Here is a 20,641-nt window from a genome sequence, read left to right as displayed (position 1 = left end):
GGTTATTTGATGTGTCATCAAGTCATAGCCACTTATTATAGAGCCACAAAGGTGTCCTTCATATATATATATGTATGCGTAACTTCAAAGACTTTTACAACAGTTTCTTTAAGATCATGACAATACATAGCTATGTCTAAGTTTGTGTTGCATAGATAGAATAGCACTATGTAATAACAATCACATATATAAATTGCTGCCAAATCAACACCTAATGTTGGATTTGGAGGTATAATTGTGCATGCAAAGGGAATTCTTATTTTTCTGAATTGGGTCAGTTTAAAACCAATTAAAGAATTCACCAATTACTTTTAATTGATACATTTTTACAGAGTTACATACCTAGCTCTTTTTTTTTTTTTTTTGGGGTCTGGTACTGAGTTACCTAGCTAACAATTGAAGACTTAATAGTCTAAAAGGAACTCGAACTCATAACAGTCTGCTAACTGCTACTATGTTTTGTGTCAACGTGAACAGAAGCTTTTTTAATTTGGTATAAGAAAAAGCTTTTGATTTTTAATAGTATAATTGTGGAAATGCCATTGGGATACAATGTGTGATAGTGCTTATACCGTTATACATTATGACAAAGAGAAATTGGTGGTACCAAGTACCAATGTGTCATCTTTTGGTCAAACAATAATTAAACAATGTGATGCGTTCACAAAAATCTTGATTTCGTTACGCAGGCCAGTTTATAACGGACTGTTCTGTTGTTTGGTACATTGGGCCATTATTTTTAAAGCTACATCGTTGCTTTTGAATAACTAAAACTTCAATCCCAAAGAGAAGTTGACTAAAAATAATCCCAGAAACAAAAAACAAAAAGAGAGAGTGTCCGTGGAAAGCCAAAACTAACGACTAATTTTATGTAGATTAGAATACAATTGCTTGATTGCGATATTAACATTCATTGTCCCGGAGACTAGAGACCCATGTGCTTGCATAGTTGCATTGCAAGTTGTAAGTGGCATTAGTCAACCGGAATAAGAAAATGCGTTGGTTAATCGTGAATATTTGTGCCATTTTCACTCCATTATTTGACCCTAAATAGGCGGAAATGTCATCTATGTCAGCAACCATTACCTAATTGCACAATTCATTACTAACATTTTGAGGTTATTAGAGAGGTTCACCTAACAAATCTATCAAATCAAATCCACTCTAACCTAATATCATTAAAAATGTACAATACTTGCTTGAACATGTGGTTCTTTTTTAATATTTGGGTCTGCAACAATTCCGGTGTTAGAAAAATAAAGTCTTAACTCTTAACTATCTCATGCTACTCTATTTTAATAGTGACTTTTCTCGCAAGCCAAAAACCATTCCACGCAAAACAAAAAATTACCTCATAGTGTAGTGTGCTAGAGATACGTTTTGTTCAAACAGTGTGTAATTAGCAGATATATACTTGTTCAACTTTTTTTTTTTTTGGGGGGGGGGGGGATTGGGGAGGGGAGGGGAGATCAAAGTGTATTTTTACTTTTTTTATACCAAGAAATTAGTAATCAAACTCCACTAAATGGCCTATTAACTACAATTGAGTAATGTAAGAAAGCAAACAAAAGCAAATAGAATCCTTAGTTACACATGAAAATCGCAGCAAAAAGTGCCAGTAGTAATGATAAAAGGAGGTTCCCTCCAAAAGCAGAGACTGCAGAAGAAGAATGGTTCTGCTGCCTGCAGGCATAATAAATTAAGTAAAATTAGTAAAAGTCTAAAAGACAAGTCTAAATGAAATTGAGCATGGTCCTTGCAACTTGAAAGCATGAGATATAAGGCTAATGGGTTTGAAGAAGGTACTTCTGCAAGTTTTTGAGGGGGCCACAGTAGAGAACATGATCTGGTGGAGGCATCTCAGTTTCACCATTTTCTTCAGGATTGACGATCCTCATATATGTTTCTTGGCCTAGGAACCACCTGTCAAGGTTTTCTGATCTCAGGTTCCAAGTTCCAACATTGTCTAGAGATATAAGGATTGCTGTCCATCCTCCAGGGTAAACCTGTTCAGTGGTGAAACAAGAGTTGAATATCCAACAAAAGCACACCAAAATGGAAGTGTCAAAGAATGCTTGTAACAATGACACACCTGAGTTGTGCAGCGAGAAATCGCATCCCACTTGTTATAAGAACCTCTAGAATTCTCTGACCAATTACCAAAGTCCATCCTGAACAAAAAAATCAATTATGAGTAGTGATAAGAATAAAATCGTACTTTAGGAAAAAAAAAAAGAAACAATAAAGAAAGACAATTATTACCCAACTACAAAAAAGGAGTAGCCATCCAAGTGAAAATTCTGCACTGTTGTGTCATTGTTTTGCAGTACAATCTCAATGAACCCCTTATAAGTAGCATTTATGAGAGAGGTGTCGATTACTGGTGCTTTGTTCATCGGTTTACTGGGGAAATCAAGCTTGTAAATTCCTCTTAATTTATGCAGATCAGCAAGCCGAAATGGAACAGAAGGCTTATTAAATGAGACCCCATTGATAGTAGCTCGAACATTGCCTTTTATGGTCACTGGTGGCACAACTTGTAACAAATATGTATCAGTGATATTGATAGATCCATAATGAAAGGATCCTTGGGGATTAGGGCGAGCTCCACTAGCAGATGTGTTTTGCCTGCACAACAAGGTATGAGAATTCAAACCATAATAGTCAACCAGAGAATGAAATCACCAAGTGTAAAGAACTAAAAACATAAGCTATTGAGTTCTGATTTATATAAGCCTACATAAAAGATTATAGTAAGATGCTACTATTCAGGCTATGCATAACTAATATATGAAACAGAGACAATCATAACTGACTTAGCACATTCCTGAACAAGCTGTTATTGTAGATTTTAATGACATGAAATGTTTTCTATTTATACGATACATAAAACAATTAAAGTCAGTCAAAGGTTAACGAACGATGCAGTATAGAATTCCAATGACCCGCAAAATTCTACAATATGAGCTTCAGTAGCAAACCTGACACTTTTGGCTTGGTTCATTGAATAACCCGGGTTATAAATATCATCTGGTGGGGGTGGAAGTGGACCACTTGCTTTTCCCTGAGAATTTGAGTAGTGTAAAATTGCAACACCCGTAACCCTATCCCATGCTGAACCATTTACAAACCTTGCACTTGCAACAATATAGTAGTCTGTACTTGCATTCTGATCAGTTGAAAGTAGAAAAGAGTATGACTGGCCAGCATGAATATCAAAGTCAGTGAAATTTGTTTGAATTGTGTAATGGCCCTCTGTTTCTGCAAGCAGTAGATTGTGATTTTGAATTCGGAAGTTCAAACTAGTTGAAATCCCCACATTGTGGACTCGAAGTCGGTATGTCTTGCCTGCCAAATATATTTGTACTTCCAGTCAATATTCGAACAGCTACATCCACTTCTACAGTAAAATGCAAGATAAACAAGGAGAATAGTGCGACAGTAATACCTGGATCAACCCTAATTGTTTCATAGTCAATGCCAGCAGGTACAAGAGTGGTGTTGTATTGGTAAGGTCCCTTTCCATTGATAAGAACACCATCTGGAATTCCAATGTCTTTTCCACCATCAAGTGTTGTTCTCAGAGCCTACAGTTTCATATATGCATAAACAATACAAGTAAATCACAACACACTTCAAAACGAATTCTTACAAATGAAAAATTAACATAAGAGATATACAAACCGTGTGAGTCTGGGTATACCAATCACCAATTATGATGAAAATATCCCCATCTGGCTGTGCAAAAGGAATAGGGATAATATTCCTATTATTGACAACAATGGGACCAAAACCACCAGAGGCTCTTTGGAAATTCAGGGAAGGGAAGTAAAAGAAACTCCCAATTTGATCCTTGACTTGGAACTGGTATGTCCAATTCCACTTGGGAGGAATTGGACAATTTGTTCCAATAACACCATCTTCCCATGCATCGCGGCGCATTTGAATGCCAGACCTGTCAAAATCATTTGTAGCAAGCTTGTTAAACTCATGAATATATCAACACAGTGAATATTACAGATTGTAACAGTGGAAGCAACCATGTAACGAGAAGATCTTCATCCAAATCATTGTGGACGTTCACATTAACATTGTTATTAGTCGTAACGTTGATGAAGGGCCCTGGAAAATCACCATTGACAGCTATGACCTGCAGAGAGATTTTATCACTCAAGTGAGCCAAATTCTAATCCAATTTTCTTCAAACATGATATATTAAATTTTTGGGAGAAAATCAACTAAAAGTACAAAAATAAACATAGAAAATTAACAAAAAATAAAATAAAACGAAAAATCTCCATTGAAAGCTCACGAAACAATGTCCACCAAATCTAGAAGGCCAAGACAGCTTCAGTTTCGCATGGAAAACAAAGAAATATATATACAGAACAAGTGAACAACTGAGCATATGCAAATCTTTAGACATAAAAGCGAAATATACGGAGACGTAGCTTGTGATTTTTTTTTCCTTGTTCTACGAGCTGAATTCGAAATACTAGTTGGAAACACATTATTAATTAAGACTTAGTGAAATTGAAGAGGTAAAAAGACAGAAAAGCAGGAGAAATGAAGTGAATGTATATTCGAACCCGTTGAGGAAGGCCGAGGGGGGAAAGAGTTTTGTATGAGAAGCGAAGGTCAGCGTTAACGGTAGGATCGGCAGCGGAAGAGAGGCATGGAAGCAGCAGAAGCAGAGAGAGAAGCGTCGTCACCATGGGAGACTGTGTCTGTGCGCAAAACAAACGAATGAGAGAGAATCAAATTGAAAACGACACACTACACCACTGAGCGGGCCAATTCACTATTTGTATTTCGTGCGTTTTGGGTCCTCTCTCTCTCTCTCTCTTCCCGTTACGTTATTTCTATAATCTAATTTTTTAAAATGGTAAACAAAATTTCGTTAATTAATTTCCGATATTATTTTGCTATTCTTGCCAATAACAAATCCATCCAGATCACTTGCTAAATTTATGGGTTTCTTCACTAGTATTCGATTTTTATTATTATTAGAAGAAGAAATGAGGCAGTTTCTTAATCTAGAAGAAGAAACAAATGCGTCTATTGTTTGTTTGTTTGTTTATTTATTAGTCAATTCATTGTATTATCATAAGATGCAAAATGATGAAGATGCAGCAGCACCAGCTCATAGTGACTTGTCGTTACACATTCATGAGCTTAATACTGCTGTGTTTTGCGTCAAGTTTCAACGCGGACGAAAGGTTTTTAGCACAAGAAAAAAGCTTTCCTTTCTTAATTTAATACTATAGTTTTGAAAATGCCGTTGGGATTTATATTGCTTAGCATATCTTATGAAAAGGAGGGAAATTGGTGCTACCAATGTGCCATCTTTTTTTTTTTTTTTTTGTCAAGTGAGAGATTAGGAATTTTATAACATCAATAAATATAGATGGATAGCACTTTCAGTATCAGTGTGTGGTTCAAGACCCCTACATTGGGGGTTCAAAAGCGCAAAACTAAGAAGTGTTGACCAGAATAGAAAAACTGACGACAGAGTTTTGGTTTTCTTGGGCTTACAAAATAGAGTTCGTGAGACAAAATTAACAAATATAAGCCCGAAATAAATGGGCCATTATATTGTGACTTAGGACCATGGGCCGGGGGCTTCAGACATTGGTCTTTTCTGTTCCAAGGGGGCATATCAAAATCAGAAAAACCTCTCCATAGAAAATACATGCACACTTGTATTGGCTTTATGACTTAGTGTTTTGGGGCTGTAGTTTCTTCATGTTATTGATAGGGATGACCCATGAGCCTGAATAAACACAGCCATATGGTAATTGGTAGGACTACGGACCCATGTATAATCGGATTGATTATACGAACTTTACGTCCATGTCCATAAAAAAAAAATTTTGGTCAGAATATCGTAACATAAATTAAATGTCATAATTTATTATTGGTGCAACTTAATATGCTGATTTGTATAATGCTTGCTTCTGTTGTCTTAATTAATAAGTTAAATATCAGATACATGCAATTTGTGACAATTTTTATGCCTGTTGCATATATGTAGCAATTTGATCGTTGATTGATCATTGTGGCAAGTGGCAAATGGCAAGGCAAGTAGCTAGGTACTTAATTAATTGATTACATATATTTGTATTTCAATTTGAGAGCAATGCACGTAATGGATCGAAGCATGTCATATCGTTGTTGCCAACTTTATATGTATCATAGGCAATGCAATTGCCTATTACTATCTTAATTATATTATGTCATGTATCATTATTCTTGGACGAGGTTGGAGCCATTAGGAAAACTATTACAGGCATTTCATTTCGTCACATCTCAACGAGCCCTCACCATTGTTTATTACTTTATTTTCTCTTCCATGCACAACAGTACTGCACTCTTAGTTATATTTAGCACTTTATTACGATGACCAAAGTGTTTTAATTTCAATTGAATTAACTACTAGCTAATGCCACCCCTTCTTTTGGCTCAGATCCATATATATAAGAAGGACTTTAGCTAGAAAAAACTTTATTTATCAAATTCTCAAACATTTTCAAATGTTTCAATTACATAATAAAAATGTATGAGCTTTAATTTATAGAATTTATTACTTCTTTATTAAGATTATTTAATTTATGATTTATTTAGTGATAATATTATATTTTTATGTTTTAATTATACTGATAATTTTAATTAATAGTAACAATCTGAATGTCTTTTTAACATGGAAAGAATCTTATTTGAGACTTTATTCCCACGTATTTATGTATTGGTCATTCACAAAGTAAATTTTTTTTATGTTTCATGAACTACCACGTAAAATAAGTTGTAGCTACTTGTATAAGTATAAATATATAAACTATAGAAAAGTTTTTAAATGATCTAGTCACCTTTACTGGAACTCTGATGATTTACGTACGGTAAGATTACAACTTAAAGTTTTATCGTGTAGCACGTTGTGTAATATCCTTGATGTCCCTGGAATAAAGTGAAAAGTGACCACAGGGGCAGGGAACTGGAATGAGTTTAAAAAAAAATAAAGCCAAGTTTCATCTGGGTCAGCTGATGTACGATTTGGACCCAATTGGGCTTTGTTTGATTTTTTTGTCAGGGAGGCTGTGGGCTTAAGAAGAGAAAAATTAAAGGAATTGGTGCATGTATAAAAATTTAGATGGATTTTTTTTTAGCAAACGTTATGTTATTGTTGGCATTGTTGGAATAATGATGGCGTTGATATCTTGTTGATGCATTTAGTAAAAGAAAATCAAGCCCGTAATAATAATAATGCATGGAAGGATTTGGGGCAAGGTTAAATTATTTTAGGTAAGAAATTTAAAACGTTGTCGTTTCCAAAACTCCCAATGCCCAAGGTTACGATGAGTAGCCACCCGTGGAGTCTTGGAGGTTGGCCTAACCCCTCATCGTCTTGCTTTTCTGTGGGTGTCTTTCTGGACACTGTGTCTCTGAAGATGTGTCACCTCTAGCACGGCGGTTGTGGTGTCCCATGCAACTTGTGTCGTCGCCGTCAAATAGATGATTGTTCACGTCGGGACGAGCCGTTTGTCTCTAAAGGTAGACACTCACCAGTGCTGCGTGAACGTCATCGCGCTAGGTCATCTCCGTCCGAAGGTTAGTCGTTGCCTTCCTACAACCTTTTTCCCAGCCGCAGCTGAAGACGAAACAACCCCTGGTCCTTAGGGTGGTGGGCGTTGATATGTTATTGTCTCTACTGTCAGTGGAGTACGTCACCAACTTTCACCGTCAGTAGGATCTTGGAAGAACAAGTTGCCGTTTCCGCTTTTCGAGTCTAAAGGGTAGGTTTCGCAGGGTTGCTTTCTGATTCAAGAATGAGGTTGGAAGAATAAGTGAGTGAATAAAGCGGTGAGGGTGCTTGGCTCTGGTTAGGATTTCTTTGCTCCACAACAATACTAATGAAAGAACCATCAATACTTAAATCTCACATAGCCCAATCAATCTCAATACTTGTAAAAAAAATCAAAGGCCTATGCTTTTTAGTCCAGAAAAATCCAACTCACTCCAACGGCTCCACTTGTGAGCTGAATTCACAGCTGCGGCTCTATAAATTGACAACACACGACATTTGTCCTCAATGTCAATACCCCTATTGCTTTTCAGGTCATGCTTTGAACAAGTTTAGCGAAGAGCTTTACACCATCTTTCTATGATTCTAGCCCATAATAATTCTAATAAATCTATACCGTCAACATTTTTAACTATATATCTTAACGGTACTACAGTATGGCATAGCAAAGTGTCAGTAAAGGTGACTGGATCATTTGAAAACTTTCCTATACTATAAATAAAAGTCGTAAAATAATAGATGGAACTAACAAAAAGGTGGACTGATTAACGACTATGACTGATCCACATGAGCAGTATCCTAAATTTAAATTCCTAGGCAGTAGGCATGCATATATTCCAATAAAAAAAATATTATCAGCTTCAAATAAATATTAGTAATATTTTTTCTATGCAAATTGAAAGTCTGTCATATGGTAGCAGATATTTATTCGAAAAAGATTTAATTATTATTTTTACTTTGTTAAAGAATATAGACTACTGTTCTGGATAAATAGTAACACATTGTAATATTAAGTAAATGAGAATCGGATGTTACGATAACCCACTAAATGCGCTACAGTAGTAGCGTAACAAAGTCTAAAACCATCGAATCCAAACTTAAAAACGTATTTTAAAAACACTAAATGCTAGAAAACGACATTATTAAAAGAAGTCGAGAAAAAAGAAAAATGTGTTTAACAGATAAAGACAAGAAATTCCATATCACCTAATACATTATGGCTTTAGTATTTGAGTGTGTTACAGGTTATCCATCCGAAATTCTGTATATGTTGAAGTTAGAATTTTCGACTTTCAGCTCTTGGGTTTGTAAACTCGCCACAAAAACAAACAACTACATTATACAAGGTCATTTATTTGGAGATCTGATTATCTAAAGGCTTTATTAATAACTACTATCACTGGTTGATTAAATAAGATATATACTATTATCCATGTTACATGAGGAGAATTCGCATGCTGGGTTTTTATATCTAAGAATCTTTGATACCCATCCTACAATATTTTCTCTCCAGTAATGTTCATTTCAGTTAGGGGTGTTCATGGTTCAGTTTTTTCATAAACTGAACTGAAACTGCACTAAATCATTTTAAATGGTTTAAAAACTGAATCAAACTGCTTTGTCACATAAGAAATTGGTTTTAAATCAGTTTACAATATAGTACACCAGTTTAAACCAGTTCATAAAAATAAAAATAATTTTAATTGAAAAAACAAGTTAAAACTAGTTTATAGGCTAAAATTAGTTTTAACTTTGAACATATATAAAATTAGTTTTTACATTTTTTCTCCCCTCTCTCTCTCCCACACTCTCTCTCCTTCTTTCCCTCTCCTCTCTCTCTCTCTCTTTCCCTTTTCTCCCTCTCTCTCTCTCTCCCTTTGCTCTTCCTCTCTCTCTCCTTCTCTCCCTCTCTCTCCTTCCCCTATTTCTCTCTCTCTTATTCTCTCCATCTCTCCCCCTCCTTTTTTTCTCTCTTTCATCTCTCTTTTCCTTCTCTCTCTTCCCCTTCCCCTCTTTCTCCCCTCTCCTCTCTTTGTCTTCCTCTATCTCTCATTCTCTGCCTCCTTCCCCCCTCTCTCTCTCTCCCTCTTTATCCCTTTCTCTCATTCTCTCTCTCTCCCATATCCCTCTTCCTCTCTCTCATTTCCTCGTCCCCTCTCTCTTTCTCTCCCTCTCTCCTTCTCTCTCTCTTTCGCTCACTTTCTCTCTCTTAACATATATAAAATTAGATTTTATATTCTCTCTCCCTTCTCTCCCTCCTCTCTCTCTCTCTCCTTTCCATCTTCCTCTTCTTTGCTCCCTCTATCCCCTTCCTTTATCTCTATCTCTCTCCTTCCTCTCTCTTCATCTTCTCTCTCTCCCCCTCTTTCTCCCTCTGCCCTCCCTTTGTCTTCCTCTCTCTCACTCTGTCTCTGCCTTTTTCTTTTCTCTTTCTCCCCCTCTCTCCTTATTTCTCTCTCTTTCTCCCGTACCCCTCTTTCTTCCCATCCCCTTTCTTTCTCTCTCCCTTTTCTCCCTCTTTATCCCTTTTTCTCATTTCTCTCTCTCTCCTATCCCTCTTCCTCTCCATCTCTCTCTCTTTTTCTCTCTCTCCTTCCCTCTTCCTCTCCTCTCTCTCTCTTTCCCTCTCTCCTCCTCCTCTTCTCTACTTCCTTGCCCTGTCTCTCCTCCTATATTTTTTTCTCTTCTCTTTCTCTCTCCTTCTCTCTCTTGTTTTGGAGAAAAGAAAAGGAGAGAAAGAAGAGAGGAAATAGAGTAAGAGAAAGCTGAGAGAGAAAGAGAAAAAAGAGAAAGGAAGGAGAGAAAGAGAAGAAGGAGAGAGACGAAGGAGAAGAAAGAAAGAGAAAATGAGAGAGAAAGAAAAGAAGGAGAGAGAGAAATAGGAGAGAGAAAAAAAATAAAATTTTCAAGAACTAATTAAGAATTTATTGTTATTCATCATTTAATTTATCTGAATTAATTAAAAATTTATTTAAAAAATGTTTCAAGAATACTTAACTTGTTATATTTAGCCATAAAAAATAAATTTTTTAGTAATGCAATTAAATACATTTTTGAATATTCTAATTTTAATAAAGTCTTTTGAAATTGATCATTTTATCAACTTTTTTAAACTGTAGTTAGACAAGGTAAAATACGCAATTTATTATTATACTAAAATTTTAATTTTTTTCTTATTATTTAATTTTAGCATCACCATATCATCGTTCTACCTTTTTCATTCTTATTTTAGAATTATTAAAAACTAACACTATCTTTAAACAAAATCCAAAAATTACAAAACTCTGATTTAAACTAAAATTCAGTATGTATAATAATAAAACTAAATTCGTAACAATGTGGCATTCGGAGTGATTTAAAAATATTCATTTTTATTTTTACATAAATTCAAATTAAATTTAACGGAAATAAAATTAACAAAAATTTTAATTTTGATGGACATATATGTATTCCGGTGTACTCTTATATTTATATTTTGATTGACATATATACAAAAAATAAATCAAAAACAAACGTTGTTCAAAGACTTTATTAAAAAATGGATCAGATGACGATTAATTAAATAACTAAAGTGTGAAACATGTATTTAAGAGGAAGCTCATATCTTATCTATAACAACAAACTGATGTAAGCAAATATTGGATTTTCTCGCCAACACTGACTCATCGTCGTCTCCACCGAAAGATTGCCACAAAAGTTCAAAATTTAAGGAAAAAGAAGGGAGCATTCTTGCTCCACGTTTTTAGTTTTATTGTTTTGTTGGTCTGTATATATAAATTAAAATTTAAGCAATAATCAACGTATATTTCGCATTGTTGTTTTGACTTTTGTGTTACATATACATAACATTATTTAATACTGTCACCAAAATTCAAACCAGAAGTTGCCTAGCCAGCTTAGGAGGAAATTAAACAAGGGTTATCAAAAGAAATTGAATGAATGAATAGGATAAGAAATTGGCCGAAACTTTTGAAAAAAAAAACTGTCTCAATAACATTCAATAAAAGGTTAAATAATTTATTATTTTTAATTAAATTATTATTTTATTTCACATATGCAGTTAGTTAATTAGTTTGATTCATTTGCAAATGCATTATCTTTGGTGATAGGATTTGAAGAGTATAGTGAAAATCCCAAGTTCTTGTATGGAGAATCCATGTATAAGAGTACCGTCTAAAACCCTTAGTACTTGCGAAAAGATTCCACCCTCTGACTTTCAATGTTTTTTATTAACTAAATCGATATGATGTTTTTATCATTAATTTTATAATTTAAATATTAAAATAAACTTTTAAGTTGTTTCCTTTCTTAAAACACATGTCAAATTAAAAAAAATGTCTAATTTATGCCCTATTAGTAATTAATAATGAATAAAGCATAAATATTCTAAACTTATGAAGTTCTGTATTAGCTAGTGCTCTCAGTAAGTAAAAAGTACTATCTTTAAGGCAAAATTCTAGCATTTTGCAATTGCTGATTTATTCTTAGCATTTAACTACAAATTTTATTACGATAAATAAAAAGTAGTCTTTTATAATTTAATTTTATATAAAATCTGAGATTGGTAAAAAAAAAAATCAAATCACACTATCTCTCTAGTAAGTATCCTCCTTTTTTTTCGAAGTTGTCAGAATTATTCATAATAAAACATTAGTTACAATAGAAAAGTCTTGTCAATAAAATTTTATTTATCTGAAATCTAAAGATAGGTAGGAATCTATTTAAAAATTGAATTCTTTATCGCGCGAAAAAAAATTTCACAAACAAAAGAATTGTATAATACAAATAGTATGAAATAACGTAAAAAAATGACTCATTAATGAATTTTTTAGCCTACGACCTAAAAGTTGGTTTTTTTTATAAAAAAAATTATTTGCGTATAGGTAGTGATAATAATTGTACAATATTAGTGTAGCAATTATAAGAGTATTTAGAGATCAAATATAGAAAAATTAATTTCCAATCAACTAAGAACTACAAAATCACACATTTCATAAATACAAAAAAGTAACTAATAGTAAAAAATTAACAACTTATATCACTAGCAATATTATTAATTGCATTTGCAATCTAACACCTATCCTTTTTACTTTATCCTTGAACTAAATACTCTCTTAGTTACAAGGAAAAAGCTACCAGAACCTTTGGATTACACCGTAATGAAACGGGCAGCGCCTTGAATTCAAAGCCAAACACCAAGATAATCAATAAATATGTTAATTCAATTCCTCTAATAATTCATACATGATTACTACTTTTAGAATATGGTGAAAAATCAACTTGCAGAGAAATTAAAAGTGAAGCTTAATTAAAACTTTGAGAAGTATAAATCATGAATTAAGATTAGTGGCACTATGTAATCAGTTATTGTTACCTAAATCAGTAGTATCCCTCTTTGACAATTCATACTCCTTATAACTCTGTTGAATAAACCCTACAAATTAGGTTCATAAATTACACCCAAAAAAGGCATACTTACTTTCAATCGATGTAAACCAAAAGCAAAAAGACACATCTTTTAATTTACTATCAGTAGTGTCTCTGAAATGCCAAACACATGATTTTTTGTATCCGGAGTTCTCCTGCACACTCATGGGATCTTGAGTGTATTGGATTGCCTGACGAGGAACCTAACATTTCTAGTTTCCTTGTGCATCAGGAACTTCACGGTTCCAGCATTCGCTACTTTTGTTGATTCCCATCTTCCACCAATAGCAACACTTTTGTTTTTCTTGCACGTGAGCAAAGTTAAGACTGTAGGAAGGAGAAGCAACCAGTAGACAATAGCAATGACAACGAGAGATTGGGGGTTGGATTTGAGGGAGAAAACGATATCGATAGCGAGACACACTCAGGAGATCAGATGACACCCACAAAATTGAAGCAAAAAATTAGAAATTTGATTTGGAAAATTCTAAGAACAAAAATTAAAATAGAGAGAGAATAATCCAACAAAAATAAAAAAGAATGGAGGAAACAATGTAATTTGTTTGGCCGCCCAAATAATTAGTCACGGTGATGATATTAGGGTGGCAAATCGAAAAGTCCAAAGCGCAATTCTACCACAGAACCCTTTTTCGTAGCAAATTTCAAGCACGGTAATATAATTTTGTCACTTTAATGCATCGGTGGACATTTTGTCATGACAAATTCTCGTGTTTCTGATAGTGATTTATAGATTTCAATATATATAAACATTGATTTGGATATAGAAATATCTTTTACAGGTATATATTCCCGCCAAATAAAACAATGTCTCGATGACTAAGCAACAATTGGACAAATTAAATTATACCTTGGTGCGGTAAGTTGCAAGAATAATTATTATCTATATTTTATTTATTAATACACGAGGTTAACTTCACTCTCAAGTAACTAACAAATAGAATTGTCTATCAAGTAACTGATTATGTTTAATTTTATTAACAGATTCTTAATGAATCTTGGAATTTTGAGTAGCTTTCTCTCTATCAAGTTATAATTATTTGGTGTTCTTCGAAGATGGCCAATATGATCAGATATGGGAGAAAATGAAATGAAGTATATATATCTTTATTTAATTAAATAAACATCAAATGTTAATTATTGATCTAGATTTTTATCTGAATCTCCAAGTACAAAAAATATTAAATAAAAAAAATAAATATAAAAAAGAGTACTCGATGTTTATTTATTTAATTTGTTGGTAGATTCATTTATCAATTGATATGACAATGAAAGTATTACAAGTATAATTTATGTCGATCTCTAAAGTGTGTATTGATATATCATCAATAAATATATTTAATTATTTTTATAATTTATATAATTCAATAATAAATAAATAATGGATATATAGTTACGTCTGTTTTTTTTTTTTTTCTCTCCTTGTTATAAGTGAAAAAACATTTTGTAGAGATGGAATTGGTTACTTACGCGAAGACTTATCCAAAAATGGAATATGAACAATTTCACTATTGCTCCGGTTTCGGGTCATATATGATTGAGGAAGACATGGCCAGACTGGTTCAAAGCCAAGCATTGAAAAACGTGATATATGTGTTACCATATTAAGAATTAAGATAAACATTAAGCTATCCTGGATTATCGGTTAACAGCCATTACTTTGAGGTGAGCTTGGAGTTGTCTATGCAAAGCATAAACTATAAATAAAAGCACTTCTCATTCGTTCTCCATAAGCAACAACTCCGAGTCCTTCTTTGATTCAATTCCGAAGCAATTAATCCATTTTTTGCTTCAAAGGAAAACCAAGAACCGAAGGGAACAGAAGGGACGTGTTTTTAAAATGGAGTCCCCAACGAAGAGCTCACTTCAGCTGGAGACGGCTACAACGACGAATATCACACCCATTTTGAAGATTATTTCAGTTGCATCCGTTGCAGCTGGCATTCAGTTTGGGTGGGCCCTACAACTCTCCCTCCTCACACCATACGTCCAACTGTTGGGGGTCCCACACGTGTGGGCCTCCTTCATTTGGCTGTGTGGGCCCATCTCCGGGATGGTAGTCCAGCCTATTGTGGGATACTACAGTGATCGTTGCAACTCAAGACTCGGCCGTCGTAAACCTTTTATCATCACTGGAGCCCTTTCTGTCATCATCGCCGTCTTTCTAATCGGATACGCTGCTGACCTCGGTCACTCCTTCGGCGACGACATTACGAAGAAAACCCGCCCTCGAGCTGTTGCCTTATTCGTCATCGGTTTTTGGGTGCTAGATGTGGCCAACAACATGCTCCAAGGGCCTTGCCGCGCCTTCTTGGGCGACCTGTCTGCCGGAGACGAGGGCAAGATCCGAATGGCCAATGCCTTCTTCTCCTTCTTCATGGCGATAGGTAACATCCTCGGCTACGCGGCAGGTTCATATGAAAACCTACACAAAGCTTTTCCGTTCTCGAACACGGAGGCATGTGAAAAGTTCTGCGCTAACCTCAAGAGCTGCTTCTTCATCTCCATCCTTCTCCTCCTTACCCTGACCGGCCTCGCCATGTTCTTCGTTGAAGACGTTCCCCTCTCAGAGGCCAAGAAAAATGAAGACATTGAAGGCACCGAGGACTCTTCTCGTTCGGCAGGATGCTTTGGAGAAATCGTTGGGGCGTTGAAGGAGCTGAAGAAGCCAATGTGGATCTTGATGCTTGTAACAGCCATCAACTGGATCGGTTGGTTCCCATTCTTCTTGTTCAACACCGACTGGATGGGGAAGGAGGTGTACGGAGGTAATGTGGGTGACGAGGCCTACGACAAAGGTGTTCGCGCTGGATCGTTGGGTTTGATGATAAACGCCATCGTTTTGGCAGTTATGTCATTGGGGGTTGAACCGGCTAGCAAAATCATGGGTGGAGCAAAGAACCTTTGGGGTATTGTTAACTTCATCCTTTCCGGTGGTTTGCTTTCTACTATTTACATCACCAAGGTCGCTGAGTTTGACCGCCATCGTGCCGGCCATTATGTTCCTCCAGCTACCGGCGTAAGGGTTGGTGCCATGACATTCTTCGCCGTCGTCGGTATTCCACTTGCGGTAATCATCGATCCTACTTTCTCCTTTCATTAATTTATCGAATTCGTTTTAGCTTATGCGGTGGTTTGTTTTTGTTTTCAGGTCAATTTCAGCGTTCCATTCGCTCTTGCATCAGTCTACTCAGCTACCAGTGGAGCAGGCCAAGGCTTGTCTCTTGGAGTTCTCAATCTTGCCATTGTGATCCCACAGGTTTGAATATATATATTCTTAATTAATTGGGATTATGGAACTAATTTAATAAGATATTTAATGACTCAAATTTATATTATATAAAATGTGTATGTAGATGATAGTGTCAACAGTAAGTGGACAAGTGGATGCCTGGTTCGGCGGTGGGAACTTGCCTGCATTTGTGATGGGTGCAATAGCGGCTGCTGTGAGTGGTGCAATGGCAATTGTCATGCTTCCGTCCATAAAGAAATCTGATGCAGCCAAAGCTTCTATGGTCGTTGGTGGCGGACACTAATCGTAAAATAGTAGGAAATTCACTACAAGAAACCCTTTTGAATAACACTTCGCATAAGATACAGAATGTTCATCATAAAATACAGAACGTTCATATTAAGATGATTATGTGAGTGCTATCTAGTTTTTTTATGTACATTGAAGTATGTATCACTAAGACAAAAGGTCCAATCTTACTGTTCCCATTATTTCTCTAAATTGAGATGATAGAATAAGTTCTTACGTAATTCATATTCCAAAAGTGTACTTGTGAGATGGATTGAATATACTCAAACGCCTTGCCCCAAAATTTATCTCTTGTGTGTTAAGTTTGGTTGGTCTTTTATGCATTTATTTATTTACTTCTTCAACTTTAACTTCGCAGCAAACATTTGTTGTTTATCTATCACATATACGCATAGGAAAATTTTTAGATTTTAATAGCTCTTGGCCCATTTTTTTTTTATTATTATAATTGTGCTCATATATTCCAGTTCATCAATAATTTTGCTTTCCAAAGCCACTAAAAGAGTAGTAATGCTCTAGCAATAAAGAGTTGGATATTGAAAAAAAAAATCTATAAACCCTTCAATCTTAAAGATTATTTTTTGAAATTTATTTTATAATTTTCTCTTTTTCTAAAACAATTAGTTAAAAATATTGGAACTAAAATAAAAATATTAAAAATATTATCTACTGAAGAAACTTGAATATTATTCATAACAATACTTTGCAAAGGAAAGATACTAATCCACAAGAATCGAATAGAAATTCTATTTATTAACTTACTTTTTAAGTGATCTGTCATATAGAAACTAGTATTAAATTTAGAATTTCGATTTATCATCTAAGGTTTTTTTTAACACCAAATATAATCCACTATTATTAGTAATCTTTAGTAACAAATGGAGTTTTTAGTAATCTTTAATAACAAATGAAGTTTTAGTAATCTTTTTACTTTTAGTAATCTTTAGTTTTTGCTTGAATTGTGTTCATTAAGATGTTGTTCCTGGTTGAATTTACTTTGATGCTTAATTAAAGGCTTTTGCTGATACAATCCATAGGTTCATGCAGAAATAAATGATCATAAAAACATGAGAATATGTTCCACATTGAAGCATGAAAAGTTGTCAGCTGAAGCTGTGAGACACCTTAGTAGGAAAACTTAACTTATTGCTTGAGATTAGTTTACTTGTCAAGCAGATCTGGAAGATTTGAGGACAGGTTCTGTCAGTTAAGCATTGGAGAAATTTCATAATTACAGTGTTGATAATATGATTTGGAAGATGAAAATCTAACAATGCGGTTAGAAACATCATCAATTCGGACCAATTATTAATGGCAGTCACTAATTTTTTTTACTATTAACGTCTAGAATTTGATGTAGCCATCGTATCTTTTCTAATATATAGGAATTTCGTTTGTATTTTGATGCTGTTTATTATTACTTCTCAAAAAATGAAATGTACACACTCCATTGATTGTCTATTCAAGAAGTTTATGCATTGTTCACAATAATCATAAATGACTTGCTTACAAGCCCATATGGTATCAGCATATTGCCGGAATCTTTGTTTGAGCAATGCTAGGGCCAGCAATATTTGTGATTGGTAGTCATTAACTAGCCATTAATGATGATTTGATGGTGTAAGATTAGTGTGAGATTTCATCCAATGGCTCATATTTCTCTGCTAGTTACATGCTGGCCAAAATGCAATAAAATTAGTGGCCCTAGACTTTTCCTTTTTAATAATATAATTACGAAAAATGAAATTATGCACATTGTAACGTGCATAAGAATCAATACTAAGATGAGGTACTCATACATCTTGTGATATAATTTCTTAGTCTCTGGAATTGAGGAAGTGTACAGCACATACTTTATATTTATCTATTTGGTCATGACTACTGCATGTGTGGAAGCTTCTCTCTTTTTTCCCATGGTCATGGTCAAAATAAGCAAAGCACTGGAAAACAGGGAACTAATGAACGAATAATACTTTAATGGAGTGAATGGAAGCCAAAGGGAATTATAATGAAGAACATCATTTACAAAATTTTTAGCTGTTATCTTCAATATCTTATGACAAATTTGGTTGTAAGCAATAATGAAGAATCAAATTTTGTGTAAAAGGGTGTTGTTTCTTTTTAGTGATTACTGAGGTAGAAGATGTTCTAAGAGAACTGGGAATTGATAATCCATTGAAGTGCTAAATCAATGAGGGACTAAATAGGCATCTTGATTTTTGAAAACCAACAATTTCAATGTCTTAGTTATCTTTGCATCGGTGATATAACTAATATTATTTGCGAAGTGTAGAACTACTATGATTATGAATAAAAAGGCATTTCTTTTTTAATGAAGTGCATAGGATAGTAATAAAATAATACACTTGGGTGGAGTGATACTGGTAAGTTGAAAACATATAATAGTGGTTCTTTTCAAAAATGCTTCCCAAGACAAGCATTCTTCTTTAAAAATTGGTTTCAATAGATTAAGTATACAGCAAAAATTTATCTATGGTAAATCTAATCATTCTACAGAATAAATTCTCAATATTCGATCCAAAAAACCACATATATAATGAAAAGGGTACTAAAAATGAAAGATCAACGATTTGATTGTTGCCCTACAAATTAAATATATACACACAATTATTTTGATATTAGAAACACATCACATAACAGCAATAAATAAATAAATTAATTACATGCCTTGCCTACTGGCTACTGCACCTATACAACAATAAAACCAAAACCTTCCACTAAGTAGATACTGCCATCACATGACACCATATTATCCTATTGTGAATCATGTCTATAGAATATTCATGACCCCTACATATACCTCAATTAACTTTGTATAAATCATCTCTTAATTAATTGGATCAGTTGAAACTGTAAATAATACTAAGTTAAGGGCATCATCTAAATACATAGAAAGTTTTTTCATTAGGCGTGAATCCTAATAATGAAGCACATACTCTAAAGCTATCAAAACACTAATGAGAAAATTCAGCAACAAATTCTGAATAAAACTTTGTTCTTTCACATTATGGTAAAACATCATATCTTTAGTTGCGAAAGGAAGAACTTTTATTTTATAATCACTTGAAAAAACAAACACTTTACTTTCTTGCTGGCATTTGAAACTTTGAAGAACTGACATTTTTTTGTTATTTCCCTATAACAAGTGCCTCACATTAGTTCTTCATTTGGTCATAAGGTACTAGAGCTGAAGAAATGGAGAGATTTGCCACTTGTGGTACAGTTTTCAAAACTTGTCCATATAATAATTCTCTTAGCATATCTTTAACAATAGAAAAAACAATCATCTAGCCCTAAATATAAAAGTGTATAAACTTTTACCAATTCTAAAAGTTTATTAACACTTAGGATATCACGTTCTGCATAGATAATAATGACATGCGATCCGACTGACTTCCACTTTGTTCAAGGCCAATCTCTTTATCAGCCAGAGTTACTGGAGCCACAATCTAAAAAACAAAATCATTATAAAACTAATAACAAAAAATATTAAACAACCACATAAATGTAGACACTATTTGAACAATTTTACCTCATTAAAATCTGGAAATTCGATCTGAGCTAGTGGAGAGTAGATGAGCAGGGAGAGTCATGGCGCGGAGGAGGATCTCGGAAGAACTGAAGAGGCACTGCGTCTGAAACGAATTCAAAGGAATTTGGTGGAATCAGAAGAAAAAAACATCAAGAATCAAGAGAATTTGGATGAAAATGAGAAATGGGATTTAAACAGGAATGCACCTAGTGCAGAAGAGCGTAGAGCAAGAAACACCAGGGTCGATTTTAAAATATCAAAAGACTTGTTATTTTTTAGTGTAATTCTTAATAATAAGTTATTTATAAATTAAATTCTAACCATTAGATTATTTATTAATTTAATCTAATGGTTCAAATTTTATAGTGCATCGAATAAATTCAAAACACTTTAACTGATTTTAGATAAACCCTTTTTTTTTATTTTTAAGTGGAATGAGTTATATCTCGACTGTCAAAAAAAGGTGTATAATTATAAAGATATTTTGACGTTTAAGTTAATATATAATCAATGAATTTTTAAA

General features: G+C 34.1%; 2 protein-coding genes across 2 annotated transcripts; one reads left to right on the top strand and one right to left on the bottom strand.

Moving 5' to 3' along the window:
* Positions 1-1,475: 1,475 nt before the first annotated feature.
* Positions 1,476-4,982, bottom strand: LOC112803099 (monocopper oxidase-like protein SKS1). Its single transcript, XM_025846581.3, has 9 exons — positions 4,590-4,982; positions 4,041-4,150; positions 3,685-3,955; positions 3,449-3,587; positions 2,982-3,348; positions 2,263-2,628; positions 2,093-2,171; positions 1,807-2,006; positions 1,476-1,683 (listed from the first exon to the last, which is right to left on the bottom strand). Exons 1-9 carry the CDS (start codon positions 4,713-4,715, stop codon positions 1,584-1,586), a joined length of 1,758 nt encoding a protein of 585 aa, XP_025702366.1. The 5' UTR covers positions 4,716-4,982; the 3' UTR covers positions 1,476-1,583.
* Positions 4,983-14,864: 9,882 nt separating this feature from the next.
* Positions 14,865-16,560, top strand: LOC112803097 (sucrose transport protein SUC8). The gene is made up of 3 exons (XM_025846579.3): positions 14,865-16,094; positions 16,176-16,283; positions 16,381-16,560. Exons 1-3 carry the CDS (start codon positions 14,865-14,867, stop codon positions 16,558-16,560), a joined length of 1,518 nt encoding a protein of 505 aa, XP_025702364.1.
* The last annotated feature ends 4,081 nt before the right edge of the window (positions 16,561-20,641 follow it).

The sequence above is a fragment of the Arachis hypogaea genome, chromosome 5 (genome assembly GCF_003086295.3).
Source record: "Arachis hypogaea cultivar Tifrunner chromosome 5, arahy.Tifrunner.gnm2.J5K5, whole genome shotgun sequence".
NCBI lineage: Eukaryota > Viridiplantae > Streptophyta > Magnoliopsida > Fabales > Fabaceae > Arachis > Arachis hypogaea.
The sequence above is the reverse complement of the archived record's forward strand: the minus strand, read 5'-3'. Positions and strand labels throughout refer to the sequence as shown.